General features: G+C 36.3%; 1 protein-coding gene and 2 long non-coding RNA genes across 4 annotated transcripts; all 3 read left to right on the forward strand.

The window, feature by feature from the left end:
* The first annotated feature begins 815 nt into the window (after positions 1 to 815).
* Positions 816 to 4,666, forward strand: LOC137401965 (uncharacterized). 2 transcript variants are annotated; one of them, XR_010979404.1, is made up of 4 exons: positions 816 to 892; positions 1,477 to 1,586; positions 3,709 to 3,827; positions 4,014 to 4,666. It is a non-coding gene; the product is annotated as an uncharacterized lncRNA (long non-coding RNA). The 2 variants fall into 2 exon arrangements; XR_010979405.1 differs by having other exon boundaries at positions 1,477 to 1,582.
* A 411-nt stretch (positions 4,667 to 5,077) lies between these two features.
* On the forward strand, positions 5,078 to 9,375 carry LOC137402042 (uncharacterized). Its single transcript, XR_010979427.1, has 3 exons — positions 5,078 to 5,596; positions 6,829 to 7,032; positions 9,080 to 9,375. It is a non-coding gene; the product is annotated as an uncharacterized lncRNA (long non-coding RNA).
* A 715-nt stretch (positions 9,376 to 10,090) lies between these two features.
* On the forward strand, positions 10,091 to 12,200 carry LOC137402508 (uncharacterized). The gene is made up of 5 exons (XM_068089008.1): positions 10,091 to 10,212; positions 10,675 to 10,851; positions 11,025 to 11,211; positions 11,473 to 11,589; positions 12,013 to 12,200. The coding sequence occupies exons 1-5, from the start codon at positions 10,183 to 10,185 to the stop codon at positions 12,198 to 12,200; spliced, it is 699 nt and encodes a 232-aa protein (XP_067945109.1). The 5' UTR covers positions 10,091 to 10,182.
* The last annotated feature ends 5,130 nt before the right edge of the window (positions 12,201 to 17,330 follow it).

The raw sequence follows: 17,330 nt of genomic DNA on the forward strand, positions 1-17,330 counted from the left end.
ACATGTCTATCTCACTGTCAATTTATTAAGAGTTTATCTTTATAAACTATAAAGCTGTAGAGAAAGAATTTAGTACTAGTTAATATGTTGATGTTAAGCTTGTGTTATCCATAGAGAATGCCTCTCAGAGTTAACAATTACCTCTATTGCAGCTGTATCCATAGTTCCAACCACATGGCTCTTATCAGAGACTCATTGACTGCTGTAAACCCACTCAATTTACTTTGGAGCATTTGGTTGTCTTCAGAGAAGGATTGTTGATATCAACTCAATGAGATCGAATTCTATAACCGTCACTGGTAAGTAAAAACATGTGGTGATTTAGTACAAGGTCTTTAATGAAGCTATAATTCATACTTTCTCAAACTGAATTTAATTTAGAGCATTGTACAGGAGCTAGTTTTCATCTAGTTGAAGGTCCTGAACCTAGTTTTACTTTTACATAATTTGCTCAGGCTAACAATAGTCTAACACTAGTTTTTGCTACGAGATATATTCTATTGTTACTTCCTTAAGCAAATTTGTGTTTAGTGTTAGTATTGTAAGGTTCTATCATATCTGATCTATTGTAAGGTTCCCAAGCATGTTCTAATCAAGTACTCTGTGAGAAACTTTAAAATCTACTGAGAAAGCATTATTAATCAGATGGTTAGTAATATATCAGTGTAGGTACTGAAACGTCTCTCTCAAGGAGAGATGACTGTGTGTGGCTAACAGAAAGTTTCAGAGATTAAACTAGTGCGTTGTGGGTGCTAATGTGTCTTGAGTGTGTATTATGTTAGTAATAGTCACTCTAATAGAGCTCTTTTCTTACAGACCTGGTACTGTCAGCAATATCCTGTCCAGTAGAGTTACTCAAGTGTAAAGTATAGATGCTAGACATGACTACTGGGTATGTATAGCTCTATGAATCTTTTCGCTTTTGTTGCTTGTAGAATAATTAGTTACCATATTATATTGAAATGGTGATTTTAATAAAACAAGTTAAAATCTAACATATAATTTATTGATTAAAATTTTTTTGTAGAATCATATTTCGTAGTGAAACTACTAAACGTCCAATTCAATGAATTCGTTTCTTTTTGTATAATAAATCTGCAGCCTAACAGACAGTAAGTTCATCTTTCTTTTTATCACAAACCCCTCAGTTTCCATAAACCTGCCATTACTTTCTTGTTGAATTACTGGGTAAAATAGTTGATGGTTTCTCGAATGCAACACTCACTTGATTTCTCACACTCACTTAATTATTTTCATCAGTTCATAGAGTACAACACTATTCATAAAGTGAAATTTTCAACACAACCCTTCCTGAAGACCTCAAGCTATACCATACATATTCACTAAAATGTAGCAAACTGGTTGTCAGATTGGGATTGTTTTACCTTTGTCTTGGCACCTACAATGTCAGCATATTTTTTACCATCTGTCGTACTAATAGTGAAACTAGGTACAACTATCACCTGATGCTTGCAGGTTATCAGTGAGCATATGGAATGTTAGACTGACTAGTTATAGATCTAACTAGACTCAACTCATAAGCTGTGATTAGGGATGCGCTTATGGAGAACCACAGGCTATGGTAGGTGTGTATTTTTCTAGAATCAGAGACTGCGCTTAATTGCTCTGTCACAGACTTAATAAGTTCAACACATGATGAACTACAGCTGCAGATGTCTTTTACAGTAAGATTAGTGGCTATAGACATATAATACATTAGGATCTATTGTTGTAAATATCTACAAAATAATTTATGGTTATCAATATTCAGTACTTTAGGACTTCTGGATATAAATGCCTAGTAATATTAGATCAAAGGCTATAGACATGTGGTACAGAATGATCTATGGCTATTATAAACTATGACAGCAGGATAAATTAGCTACTGTCATTAACATCATGTGATCCCTCTTCCCAATAGCTGATCATAAAAAATATGAAGTTGTCTTGTCTATCAGTTTTTCCTTGACACTTCACCATAGCTTTTTCTTAATTTAATCGATGTCTTCTGTGTATTCCTGACCATCAGCATAACAACAGTAACACTTACAAAAATTGTGTTTCAATGCTGACAGCAAAATGGCCAAGTTTTTAGTGGCTTTCACTTGTCCACCATTTTTAATATGTTTTGATATAGTTTGTTTTTAGCACAAGCGAGTCGATCTTTTAGATAGGATTTAGTTTTGGAGTTGTATCGGTATAATTGGTTGAGTTAATCTTTCTTGGAGCAGTGTCTGTCTATAGTCATATTTTGATTAGTCTTATAATTAGAGCTGCACAACGATTATAAAAATTGATCGCGATTAATAACTGGTCTGAACCAGTTAATCTTCGATAAATCTTAGAACTAATCTAGCAAAAACCTGCATATTCAAAAACAAATAATACAGCTACATATAGATTGATTATAGTTTAAACAATTGTTAGCAGTAGTGTACATAAGTGCAATGTACAAGTACAATGTACATAAGTTAAAATGGAATAATTATTATGAGTATGAAATCTGTCTATGAAAATCTATAATTAAGTCAACCAAGAGTTGAGGCAGCACAGTTTATTCACATTATCCGAATAAAGAGATGCCCTCTTCCTACATACATTATTGCCAGCTTTAAAGAATAGCCGCTCACAGGGCACAGCAGTGCCGGTAGTCAGTAGTATTAGTTATTGTCTGCAACAGCTGGTGATGATTTCTGCGCGGTAAGATGAGAACTAGTTAAAATATATCTTAATGATGATGTGCTGTGGTGGTAAGCAAATTCTTTCTGGCATATACTGCCCTTCGCTTTTTTGTTTACGCTTCCAACAACTTACTGAAATGCGCTACCTACGGTGGAAGATATATTTCTGCTTTCATGCTCCAATAAAGTGGCAATCTTATATTACTAATATTCTGAAGCTGAAATATGATTGTGATTTTTTTGAAAAATGAAAATACATGAATAATTTACTTAAGGAAGTTTTTAAAAATAAACAAAATTAAACTGTAAGATATTAAATAATACTGAAATCTATTTTGTTGCTATTACCTAGAAACATGTTCAAACAACTAACGGCATGGCCGCTTACAACTAGATCGGCACGCGCTTGTGCATTGTATAAACAAGTTTAATGTTAGGGACTCACTGCGTTTTCATAGTCAAGTGCAAAATAATTGTGGTTTAATTTATTGGTAAGAAAGTGTTGCTTGTCATAATATTTGTTAGTAAATTAAATGGTAGTAACCTGCTATGTTAGTATAAAGTACAGTACTAAACAGTACAAAGGAAAGGAACCACATCAAGATCATCACCTCGGTTGCATTTTAATTGAAGATTAATTGGCCCAACTCAGTTAATCGTTTATTTGTATTAGTCGTGTTAATCGTTTAATTAACACGATCATTGTGCAGCTCTATTTATAATATAAAGTTCATGTCATGGAATGTGGCATTATGACTATCAAAGTTTACTAATGTAAGCTCTATGGAAACTTATTGCTCTACGATCTAAGGTTATACATGTACGTCTCTAATTCACTAAGATTGGTGGCTTTATGTAGATGTCTAGCTCCAATCATATCATAGCTAATGAGTATCAGCTAATGTAGCATTAGTTTCAGCGAGTAGATGTATTATTTTGTAAGGCTGGTAGGTTACTAATATCAAGTCTGCTGAACTGAATCTAATCATGTACTACATGAGGATTACAGGCTATGTCTATTATGTAGGACTTAACTTGGACGTCTGATTGAATACGTCAGTGATAAACCCCTCAGAGTACAGAGAAGGTTGTAACAATAACTAACCATTAGAATCTGAGGGTGGAAGTAGAAGAATAAAACTACATGTATGATGGTAAATTATTATTGGAAATAGAAGTGATGCCTACATTTATACTTTACTACATTTATGGTGCTACGCTAGTTAACTCTATGTTTACACGTAGACAGTTTAAGTTGATATTTTTAACTGATGTGAAAAATCTCTATTGCTAGTAGTTGGAAATACAACAGATCTGTTATGTTTTCTTCAGATGGTCAACTGATGAGCTGCTATACTCTGTAGCTTGTTGAACTAAAGAACTGTCATGTTGTACCCTACCCTCTTTCCTTCAGTGCTGGTTGAGAAGAATTATCAAGAATATCTCCACTTCCAGGCCAAGTTCTACCCTTGCGCCATCTACAGTTTTATTCAACCTATAGATTCTGAGAAATGTGAAGGCCTTTTTGATCAGGAAGAGTATAAATTCATAAATTGCAAAATAGTGAGACAGCTGGAGGTAGATTTCAAGAGTTCTTCTATCTTTCCTGACTACGGATGAGTTCTACCTAGCTTGTAAACATAACATATTGACCAGTCCTAATAGAAAACCATTCAAATAGTTCATTACCAGTTTTGACTCTAGTGACTGGTCCCACTCACCAGAGCTGAGCACCAGCTCTAGTGAGTGGAATCCCAACAGAGGATCCCACTCACTGTGAGATCTTCTGTTGTGATCTGACATCTTTCTGCAGGATCCCAAAAGCTTTCTGACAGTTCCCACTCCAAGTTATTTTTTAATATTTAAAAGTAGGTATATTACAGACATTTATTTATGTTAACGTCTGCATAAAACCAGAGATAAACCAAACATATCTATGCGTCTGTATCTTTTTATTTTGTCGCTATCTTCTTCGCCCCATAGTTTACAAACTGACTATATTGGATGTTATTAAGATGTATGCAAGGTCATGGACAAATTTAACATTGCGCAACCAAGTCACCAGAATATAACTGTTGTCATTCGTGTACAGTGATACGGTTGTAAACTAAATGACACCTCATAAATACACTAGTATGCACACATGCTAAACGGATATCCCCATTTGCATAAAATTTAAATGAATATTAGCAATATAGTGGATACGAAAAATGTAACTGATAACAGACCCTTTGTCTTTAAAAAGTGAGTTTTTACTACAAGAGTAATTGTTTGTTATGTTACCTACACACCATCTATACAATGTAGATGTTGGTTGACAGAAGGGTAATCATTTTAAAAGGTGATTCGTTGTGATAACTCTCACGACTTGGTTTGTTTATATTAGTGTAAGATAACACGGGTGGGTAAACATAACTTATTGATGATATCGATGGCAATGTAACAAGAGCAGAGTTAATATGATGGTTATGCCGAAGCAGGTTAAGCCAGCCATACCAAGATTCAACTAATCTCTAACTATGGAAATCCAGCAGTTCTTACACAGCATGCTAACAAGGGTGATATGAAGCCATGCCTCAATGTTATATAATGTGTGTACATCTTACTCTGGTTATTGTCACTGCTCTTATTATAAAAATACTTTTATAATAGTTTATAGTAATAAAGTGCTCCAAACTGACATAGACTCACATCATCTCTTGTAAGTTTAACTTTATTAATAATAATATTTATATCTTTAGTTAGTTGTAACTAGTTCAGGCCTTTGTATCATTTTAAGCACTGGGTATACATGCTATCACTCTATTTGTATTTACATTGTAGATCAGAACAGGAGAAGGTAGTGTTTGATATCACAGGTTGTCTCCTTCTTTCTATAACCAAAATGATGCACTTTATAGCTAGTTGTTTCGTAGGTAAGTACTGTATGTCACATAGTAGACATATACATGAGTAGATACTGATAGCATTGGCTAAAGTTACATCTGGTTACATCTTAACAAAAGGTTATCTCCGCACTGTGTGGACTCACTTTCGATCTAACTCTTTGATGTCCTGACTGTTGAGTGCATTGCAGTCATAGCTAGTCACATGGTGTCATGATCATACCTGGTCACATGGTATCACAATCATAACTGGCTACATGGTATCACAGTCATAGCTGGTTACGTGGCACCACAATCATAACTGGTCACATAGTATCACAGTCATAAATGGTCACACGGTATCATGCTCACAGCTGAATACCATCAGCCCTCTACCATGAACATTCAACTAATTGTGAACAGCCAACTGTGTCATAGTTACTATGGTAAAACTAGTTGACATGTTGTTATAGGATTGAGACATTGAGATCAACCTGGGTGGTATTAAGTAAGTTAGTAAGGAAGTAGTTGCTAGTTCTGTCAAAATGCCAACTTACTGGCATACTTCAGACTACTAACTATTTATATGACAAACTCTTTTTTCAATTTATATATATATATATATATATCTCCAAGTCCGTGTGTCGTCGTCGGAAATCCGGCTATAGATCTTAAAATCTCAGGATAAATATTCCGTACCGAAGGGGATTCGATCTTGGACCGGGCCATTCACCAGTCTGACGCCTTGCCCACAAAACTACGGAAGTCGAATTGCTAGCCTGCCAATATAATTCATTATATCAGAACAAAACCTAACTGGTTTGCGTGTGATGCGGGTCATAGCATAACGTCACGAGAAGCTGTTCGTTCACATTATTAAACTGGTTAATAGCAAAACTCTCACTACTTCTCATTGTGTATAAGACAAAAAACATTTTTCATGACATTTAGTTTGAAAGTTAGAATGGCAAATGTTGTTATATGTTAAATACAAATGAGTTTCCTGTCCAAATACTCTTCTATTACACGGGCAACACCGGGTGGCACAGCTAGTAATTCTATATGGTAGTCTTACGGTAGTTTCTGGGGTTGGATAGATTAATCTTGTTGTCAGACTTAGATAACTAATATTTATACTATAATCTTTTATGATGTTGTAGCATGGCTACCTACCCTCTAAACGGACAAATTATTTCATACATACATGTAGATCCACTGTTTCGCAACTAGTACTTTGTTGTCGTATCGTTCAAATGCTACAGAATATTTATTTTCCCTTGAAGGTAGAACAGATCTGTACCGATGTTTTTAAAACGACTGCATCTCTTCAGCTTGCCCTTAAACTGTGCACAGACAATATATGATAAATATGGCTGCCAAGGTCTGAACTGAGAGATGCTGCCAACTCTACTGTATTTCTCTCCTTGTTTGGTGATTACATCTTTACAAATGAGCACCTGCATCAATGGAGCTGGTCACACCACCAGGTATGTAGAGCTTAGTTTCATAGACCTATTTACAAGACATCGCTTACGCATGCGTTATGTTGTTCTACTTTCTGTGCTCTGCGTACACATTCTGTTTGGTATGAACTAAAAGAATAACTTGAACGTTTTTTAATTTGGTTTAATTAATTCATACTACTTAAAAAGTTCCCATATTTAACAGACGTCTGAATATACAGGGAGTCCCTGTTTAACAAGGTACTCAGTTAATAACAACTTAGAGTAACTACAGACTTAAAAACAGATCTAATATTAACTTAAAACAAACTCCTTTGTTATTATAACAATACTGTTGCAGCTGTAATTACTGTAGTTACTGTAATTATGGTGATGTTGTGGTCGTACAGTTGTGAGAGTTACTGCATGCTGTCACATATGTATGAGTTAGCTAAGGCAACCCAGACACCATCTTCCCATCTCTCACTCAGTTATCTTCCCCTGTTAGTCAGTCGAGTTTATTTCTATGATTATATCTGTGCAGAGTGGTCAATGGCAGTTCAATACTTTTATTGTCCCTCAAAACATCAGAGAAAATAAAAAGTATTGTTTTTTATTATTCAATAAATACATGACATATATAAATAAGTATATAATTAAAGAAGAAATAGAAAGTATAAAATACTGTACATACAATAGATGAATGTTTTGTTGAATGTTAGGGAATCGGCTAGACCCATAATTTTTTAATACTATTGCCTATCCTAATTTTTAATAGGTTTATCTAACATATTAAATAAGATAGTTTATTATACTATCAAAGCAGTAAACAAAAATTCAACATATAAAACAAGAAAAAGGTAAAAGATACCATAATGCCAAATGATGAGATGGTCTAACCTATTTAAACCATAACTGCCCCCATCCTGAGTAGTTTTTCAAATAGCAAACCAACTATGCTGATCACTATGGTCACACTATTTTTCATATTTTTTGCCTCAATAAAAAAATTCCAAACAATTTTGAGATTAATTTGCATTTTGTCCCTAAAACGATGTCATTTAGAACGCGTTGCTATTTAGCGGATATCGTTAATTTAGTGGCGTAACCTAGCTTACAATTGGCCAACTAACAACGCTAGCTTATGATAAAATCGCGGTTTTTGAGCTTTATTTTCTCGGCATGCAGCCCATAAAACATCCAGTAACAATCTACAAGCAGTGTTGAATATCCTATCTACCTTTTAGGAAAGACTGAGATTATAATACAGGCTGGAATTGAAAAAGAATAGGTTTTAAGACAACCGTTTCGATAAAGTCATTTCACTGCATTCTCCTATCTGCCGTGTCATGGGTCAACCGTCTTTCAAATAGTCCTGGAACACAATTATATCTTGGTAAAGTTTCCATTGAAAGCAGACCTGTGTCTTACGTGATCTGCTGCTTATGCAACCTACAGTTATGCAACCGCACCAAGCAGTATTAAAGTTTAGCGTGAAAGCAAGTTCCGCTCAACTTGCTACAACCCGCGAACACATTCCTTTCTCATCCCTACGCTGCGAGTACTCGGTTGAGAAAATAATAAATAATGCTCCTTCATTGAGAATACATCGTGCATCATCCTAATTGTTGATTACGAGTGGTATATAGTCAACTTTGAGTGATATATTGTTGATTTATAGTGGCATTTTGTTGATTGAGGGGTGTATTGTTGACTTCGAGTGGTATATTGTCAACTTATTATAGTGGTGCATTCTGTATTGTCAACTTGAGATAGGTGTTTTGCTGACTTGTAGTAGTATATTGTTAAATTGAGAGTGGTTTATTGTGGAATTTGAGTAGTATATTGCCAATTGAAGATTGGGGTATCATGAACTTGAGTAGTATATAGTTGAGTAGTATATTTTGTACTCATCCCTCTACCAGCCTGAGGTAAGTAGTAGTATACTGAAGTCTTATTGTAAATTGATGAAACAACAACCATCCGCTTATAAAACTCCTATTTGGCTTGCATTTATTATTTTATTACAAAATATTTGTGTTAGTATCAAGGTATCATTGATGAAAAAAGGCAATTTTACCACTGTTTCCAGAATAAGATGAGCAGAAGATGCGCAGCTGCCAACTGTGAAGCTACAGACCATCTGAAGGTGTGGCCTGTGAGTTCTTCTCTTCAAATTCGATGGATTCACTTTGTCTCGACCAAAGTTAAGAATTTCAAATGGACTAGTAACAGTCGTCTGTGCTTTAGGCATTTCTCTACAGACTCATTCACCAATTATAATCAATGTCTTACGATGCCTTGTGTCAAATGAGTATATTATAATGAATGATAAAATGTTATCAGAGATAAAAGTTATGTTTTCTCTGTACTAAAGATCTTACACTACATCAGAACCAAGAGTTGCATATCTTTGTTCAAATGTATAAGTGTTTTTTTATTCCTCACTGCATAATATTATCATAGTAATTAAACCAATTTAACCGCGCTGGGACTAGGTAGCTAGCAAACCCAAACTGATCGCAATCGGAAGAATCCAGCTGACTAAGCCAGAGCCAAATCTTATCTGTAGAATTATCATGAATAAAAACCAAATAAAAGATCCATGAGTAAATAGAGTCTAGCTGCATCGATAGCAATATTGTCAAGTCAGTAGCCTACATTAATTAACATGGTCTACATTTCTGTGGTTGTTCATCATCGCATCATATATATATATATATATATATATATATATATATATATATATATATATAGACAGACTGCTTACAAAATTTAAATGAAATACAATATTTTCAAAATATTTTAGGCTCACATTCAAAGATGATGCTGTACCAACCATTCAACTTGCATCTGGCGCATCAGTACCATCACCAAGAAAGCAACAACCTAGATTGCCTACTAAAAGAGAGAGCAGATTAGAGAAGAGGAGAGCACTTGCTCCCGAGTAGGTCACCTCAACCTGAGTTCAGAAGTATAACAACTGTCTATCTCTGCTGTGTTAATGTTGTTACGTTTTATTGCATGATTATTTTATCCCTCATACCCTTTTATAATTATAGATAGGGATCATGGTACAATGAACCCAGATACTTGGTAGATCACAAGCAACTTCTAGAGGCACTCAAGTACTGTAGGAAGTGTGCGTGCTATACCAACGTGGAGTCTACATACAGAGATGGGGGATACATCAAAATGACAGCTGTTTGTGATAGCTGCAGACACGTGAGAACATTGGAATCTAGCACCAGTGGACGTGCTGTCATAAACATTTTGATAAGTGCGATGATCTTGTTTACTGGGTGCTTGCCAACCAAGTTTATCCGTACACTCTCGATGCTTAGTAGCATGGCTCCCTCTATTCAATTTTTTTTTCAGACACCAACATCACTACCTTTATGGAGTAAGTCTTTAATCTACCGTAATGTTTATGTATGACATTTAGCGCTGTTTGCTGTTGATAATTTTACTTCAGTCAACCAGAAATAGGTTGACAAAATGAAACGCAAGTATGTCGAATGTCATTCACATCATATCATGGTACAATTGAGTCTTGAATGTATTCACCAATGTTCAAAACTCAAATGAATATATACAGCAATTACTAGCTTGGTTTCTATCTAAACTCTACGCCTTTTATGTAACAATCTTGTATGTTTCATGTAATACTAAGTGTTTTCTACACAGGTCATCAGAAATCTCTACAGCCATAACATGACGGCAGTACAACAGGCCCTAGATGCAGAACATATAGATTTCAGCAGAGATGGAAGATTTGACACCCCAGGACATAGTGCCCTATACAGCACCTACACACTAATGGATGTAAAATCCTCTCTTATAGTGGCATCTCAGTTGGTGAAGGTGAGAACTGTCTCCAGTGAACATTATTATTTTTACTAGATTTGATAAATTGATTAGTTATCTGCTTAAACGTTTAACAACATATTCAGTGTTTCAATACCTATTGTGTTTATGTTTTATAAGAAAGACAGCGCCCGATAGTCAAACCAAATTGAACATTCTTACATATACAGGTCACTGAGACAACTTCATCACAGGCAATGGAGAAGGAGGGATTGATCAGATGCCGTCGAGAAGTGGAAGATGCTGGTGTTTGTATAGGCAGCCTAACAACTGACCAGCATATCATGATTGCTCCTTACATGAGGAAAGAATGGACAGAGCTTACCCACTATTTCGATCTATGGCATATTGCGAAGAGTGAGTGTTTAATTTAAAAGTTTGATTCTACAAGCACAATATCTGATATTTCTCTGAGATAGATAGAGTAGGTTCAGATTGCGCCAAACTGGTTATTTATAGCGTGTTAAGGCTGGTGGCAAAAGTGTTATCCAACCTTTTGGAATTCTGTGGTTTATGCACCAAGGTTTGCTTATTACCACATGGTGCCAGTTAATTGGATATACATGTAATAAAATAAGCACCATGCTTAAGTTATTACAGTTGTTTCACTTTTATTAGATCTAAAGAAAAAGCTCTGTGAGTTTGCTAGCGTTGCAGCTAACAGAGTTGTTGGTCACTGGTCGGAGACGATAATACGCCACCTCTATCACGTTGTGGTGAACACAGAGCCTGGAAGTCAGCTTAGAATCGAATGATGGAAATCAGTCACCAACCACATGCGCACCATTCATGTTCACAGAGATAACACTAAATTCCATCATTGTGTTCATGGGACAGACACCGTATTGCCAGAACCAGATAGTGAAGGTTATCTTTGTGATCGCCGCTGGATTGATAGATGTAAGTAACATGGCTTTAATATTATGTATGGGTGACTGATGTTATACTATTTTATTTCTATATCATCTGGCCAAGTAAATATTAATCGATTACTTATTGCTATATATATATATAAATATATATATATATAAGTATATATATAAATATATTTATATATGCGTTCATGTTACCATCACTGGCAAGGTATAGGTCAACTTAGGCCAAATGTAGAATTGAAGCCTTGGCATTGCAATAATTAAATAATTTCTTGTTTTGTAGATAGCCTAACGGCAGTAAAACTAAGACCGATTCTTGAAAGAAAGGGCCTGATTGATGCCGTATCTAAGGCTGGTAGACTAGCTACTACCGAGCTAGAATCTTTCCATGCCGAGATCAACAGGAATGCCCCAAAGATGGAAGGCTTCAGCAATAGTGGAATGCTATCATGGTTTGTACTAAAGTTGTGATCAATTCTCCAATAAGTCGGTCAAAACTTCAGTCAGGGGGCCTCGGAGGCTGTTTATATACTATGATGAGTTTGTTGTCACCACTCAATAGACCGATAGAACAGACAGATGAGTACACCAAATCTATAAGCTCTAACCAATGGTAATGTTTGACACACAAACATTACTGTTTTGGCATGTCTCAGTCGATCCTTTTCGTGATTTGCAACTTTTGCAAATGGCGACTTGTTAAAAAATGAGATCTTGTTTTGGTTATAGAGTACAACCGTTATGCTACATAACGAAAGCTGTAACAAAGATGTCAAGCTGAAGAGGGATGGAATGCCACTGGTTGTCGTTCAGAGGAGTAAGGCGACCAAGCAAGTACTAACTGCTGTTCATCGGAGACAAGATGCTACATGTAGTAAGTAATGTTGGCAGACTTGCCACTGATAAAAAACTTTTCGTACCAAATAAACGAGGTATTTTTTTCTATGCTCTCGTAGGTTTCTCAAAGCTGCTTTAGTGATCACAACACGATTGCTTTCACAGTGGTTTTATACAAACCCAGTCAATGTATCAACCATATTGCTATGCTCTTTCATAATTATTGTTCTAATTTTGTAGATTACATTGATGACCTCTTCAAGGAGCTGGAAAAGCATCTCATTTCAGGATCAAAACCAGTGTATGTTGATGTGGAGCCGCCAACCCTAGCATCAACAGGTCTTTCATACAGCTTGAAAGAGATTAAAGCAAAACATCTACCGAGGATGGTTGCCACCAAGCCCCATTTTTACAGGAAAGTTGAAGGCGAGGTAGAAGAAATAGTTAGCAGTAGGAATGGTAGAGGAAGGGAGGGGGGGTAGAAAAAACTCGGATAGAAATCGGCCCATAGTTTTCCTCTAAAGACCCTGTGAACATTAACACCATAACTGTCACATGCAACTTTTATCGTATTTACCAGGTAAATCAGACATGCTGATTCAAATTTTGTACTCAAAATAAAGATTGGTCCGCCAACTTTCAGAGTATTGAAGGCCTTTTTACAGCGTTTTAATATCGGTCTCAAAAACAACATGATCAGCTCAACTAGCTCTGCTCATAGATACATGACGTAACCTAGCTTTTCAGGAATGGAATTTAGCAATGTTTAGACCGATCTAGAATAATAGAGATAGGTGCTTTAAAATCCATTTTTATCTAAATTAAGTCTTAAAAATAATGTATTTTCTGAAAGGTAAATAAGCAATTTAACATTGCATATTTAATGAGTTCAAAAAACCGCGATAACATCGCTAGCTTGTGATAAAATTGCTCTTTTTTCAGCCCATTTAAACATCATGCAACAAGCTACGAGTTGTAACAAGCTAATGTCTTTGAAGGTTAGTTGACCAATCTTTATGTTGAATACAAAGTCGGAATCAGCGTGCCTGATTTCCTTAGAAAATATGATAGAAGTTGTACGTGACAGTTATGGATTAAGGCCGAAACTTATGGTGACAGATGACAATTTTTGAATTTTGGGCAAATTTTCTATATTGCCGAGTTATGAAGCACTGTAAGCAGTAGAATGTGCTTTTTCAACATGTATGCATTTTATTGACAGAAACTAAGACAAAACTCTACAATAAGCTTTTTATGGACACCCTGTAATAATACAAACCGCAAGAAAACCGCAAAAATGCAACCCTTACGACCTCTTTATTTGCATAATACATAGCTCCTTATCGTTTTGCAAAGCTCCCACACACGCTCTACTTTTATATTTTGATCTACAGTGAAGTCCTATTCAGCCATTGCGTTTGGGAAGAAGAAAAGAAGACGAGTCTTTCCATCTAAAAAGACTGATGGCTAGGTTAGCATTATCGTTTTGCTATTTTTTATTAGTAATTTTTTTGATTCAATTTTTAGTTAATATGACTAGTTTTAATTCGGTACTAGAAATCTTTTCAGCTACTATCCATTTCATTAGGCTAACCAAACAATTCAAATAGTTGGTTATGTATCGACGATACCGAGTTGATGTTATGCTATTCGATACAAAACATTAACGTTGAAGGTTTCCTATTAGGCCTTTCTATCAGTGGTAAAGTTAGCTGTGGTGCTTCAGTATGCTGTATACATCGCATAATATGAACCCAAGATAAATATGAAGTCTCAGCAAAAAATAATTATCTGCAACTAATAACTTCTAAGCATAAATTATTTTTTATTTGTAGAAAGTTGATGCGATCACACCACCGCCGAGTACATCTCTTCTCTCATCAGCACCATCTACATCTTATGCTCCAGTTTGCGCTGATCCAGATTCTGCCGCTGCTTCAGATTCTGCTGCTGCCACTTCAGTTTCTGCTGCCACTTCAGTTTCTGCTGCCGCTCCAGTTTCTGCGTCCAATTGCAAGCTGGAGACTTTCAAGAAGTATCCTGCTGGCTCGCCAATTTCTGCTGGTGCTGACACGACTTCTGGTGATACCGCTGCAAGCACTGTCAGGGCAAGCAGCTTTAGGGTAGTGAGCATTGAATTCTTATATAGCTTAGTTTCTCATATAATGTGTTCCGTCTGTTGTAGTACTAATGTAGGGTTAGTTGAGACTGATAGAGTATATGGTATGTCTAGTTTATTTGAAGTAGTTTGTAATGATTGTAAGACCATAGTTATGTCGCAGCACACATCCTCGAGTGTGGTAAATGGTAAGGCTTATGATATAAACGATAGGTTTGTTTGTTCTTGTAAGAGTAACGGGGTAGGTTATGAACAGGCAAGTAGCTTTATTTCGGATTTAAATTTACTACTGCCTATTACGAGTGCTTCATACTTTGCTAAGTTAGGCATTTACTGCATGTTCTACAGTTTTAGAGGATCGTTTTAGAATCATTAGGAATATTGTAAAGGAAGAGTATCTGAAGCTTGATAGACGTAGTACTGATGTAGATACTGTAGATATAGCTGTAAGTTATGACGGTACATGGCAGAAGCGTGGAAATAGTTCACACAATGATGTATTTGTTGCTATAGATGTTCTTACTGGATATGTTGTAGACTTTGAAGTGATGTCAAACTACTGCCAGGTATGTGAGAAAGGACCGAAGAAGGATGACAGTGATTACGACGAGTTCTGGAAGAAACACCAAGATGCTTGCGAGAAGAACCATGATGGCTCGAGCGGTGCTATGGAGAGAGAAGCAGCAAAGATTATTTGGCAGAGATCTACAACAGGGCCTTCACGTTATACTGTTTTTCTTTGTGATGGTGACAGTGCAGCGTATGATGCGGTGTGTAGTCTGAATGTGTATGGTAATGTCAGTGTCAAGGAGGAAGAGCACATAAATCATGTTGCTAAACATTTGACGACTCATTTGAAAAAACTCAAGTTTCAAATAGTAAATCGGCGACGCCTATTTCCAGGAAAGGCAAGCTTACAGAAACCGTGATGACCTCTTTGCAGTCTTACTATCGCAAAGCCATCAGTCAGAATCCCGGTAACATTGATGGAATGAAAAGAGAAATGTTGGCCGCGCCATATCACATCATGTCTGAAGCCTTGCATCCGCAGCCTATTTATTGCCCTCGTGATAGCTGGTGTTGGTATAATAATCCCAGCAAGTCACTTTCAAAACCTGACTTACCAAATGCAATGTTGACTGTGATCCTGCCTGTGTACGAGAGATTGTCAGACGAGAGATCGTTGGAGCGGTGTGCGAAGGTCGGCACACAGAATGCGAATGAGTGTTTGAATGGGGAAATCTGGCGACGTTACCCGAAGTCCCAGTGGCATGGTAAGCGTGCGGTGACAGTGAGTGTGACGATGGCTGTGATGGTCTTCAATAGTGGTCAGACTGAAGTATTCAGGGTACTGAAGTATTTTGGTTTGCTTGTAGGTGAGAAGTCATTGCTGCATGCAAAAGCCAAAGATGAGCACAGATTGAAGAGAAAGATTGTCAGTAGCAGTCAGAGGAAGTCAAAAGTACGTCGCAGAGTTACTGAGCAGCAAAGACAGCGTCAAAAAGAAGGGGTAACCTATGCGGCCGGAAAGTTTGGTGCTTAATTCAACGGAATGGTGAAGTGCTAATTAGAGTATTATACATAGTAGTATTCAATAGTAGTAGACGGAAGTATTTTTAGAGTGCAAATGTATTTTGGTTTGTTTGTAGGTTAGAATAAATAGTTGCATGCGAGATGAGCAGAGGTTGAAGAGCCGGAGCATCAGTAAAGACAGAATCAGTCAACATCATGGTAAGGTTTACTTCCTCCTGTAGGTCATTGGCTTTTTTCTTTTGAAAGATTTGAGAAAAAGGCGTATTGTCTGTAGCAGTAAGTCAACAGCACGTCGCAGAACTACTGAGCAGCAGAGACAGCAGGATAAAGAGCAGAAGTTGAAGATAGCATTGGTAAGGTTTACTTTCTTTTGCAGTTGGTTGGGAACAATCTCTTGAAAAAGTTGAGATTAGTCCCATTTATCTGCCTAAGCAAGTCAACAATACGTCGCACGACTACTGAGCAACAGAGGCAGCGGCATAAAGTTTTTTTTCAAAGTCATTTTTCTTAAATGTGCTTTTTCTGTGACTCCATATGCTACCGGAGACTATAGAAAGAAGAGATTATGTGATATTGTCATGAGATTTTACTTGTATATTCAGAATTTTGTGTAGAATCAGGTGATAGTAACAGATTTTGGCTAAAATTGGCACCTTCTTTATTATTCCGTAAATTATAGGTCAGTCTTGTCATATCGATCGGCATAAATATTTTGGCTTACAATTTTTTTGCAAATTGTTATCAAAGTTCTGTTTTATGGCTGCTAGAAACACATTCTGAGCTTCAATTTGACACCAAGAACAAGCATTTTGGTGTAGCAGCTTATTCACTAAATTGTCAAATGTTAAGCTGTAAAAATATTTGTTTATATTAACCGATGGACATATCTCAAAAACTTCTGCATCAAACATAATGATTTTTGTGTGGTTAATAAGTACCTAGTTTTCAAACAGTGTGAAAGATTTTAGCTCTGTATATCGATTTTCAGAAGAAGAAAAAAAGTTTTCATCCTATGTTCTGTCCGATTCGATAAGTATCCGATTCCATAAGGCACACATCTTTAGCCCTTATAAACAATATGCATTACTATCGATGTTATTTTTCGAGAAGTC

The sequence above is a fragment of the Watersipora subatra genome, chromosome 8, assembly GCF_963576615.1.
Source record: "Watersipora subatra chromosome 8, tzWatSuba1.1, whole genome shotgun sequence".
In the NCBI taxonomy this organism is placed as follows: Eukaryota; Metazoa; Bryozoa; class Gymnolaemata; order Cheilostomatida; family Watersiporidae; genus Watersipora; species Watersipora subatra.

Bases quoted from the DNA above. Each gene is read 5' to 3' on its own strand.
- LOC137402508 (XM_068089008.1), top strand. From the start codon at position 10,183: ATGACAGCTGTTTGTGATAGCTGCAGACAC. The intron at 10,213-10,674 runs GTGAGAACATTG...TTTTCTACACAG, and splicing joins TTTGTGATAGCTGCAGACAC to GTCATCAGAAATCTCTACAG. The intron at 10,852-11,024 runs GTGAGAACTGTC...TTACATATACAG, and splicing joins TGGCATCTCAGTTGGTGAAG to GTCACTGAGACAACTTCATC.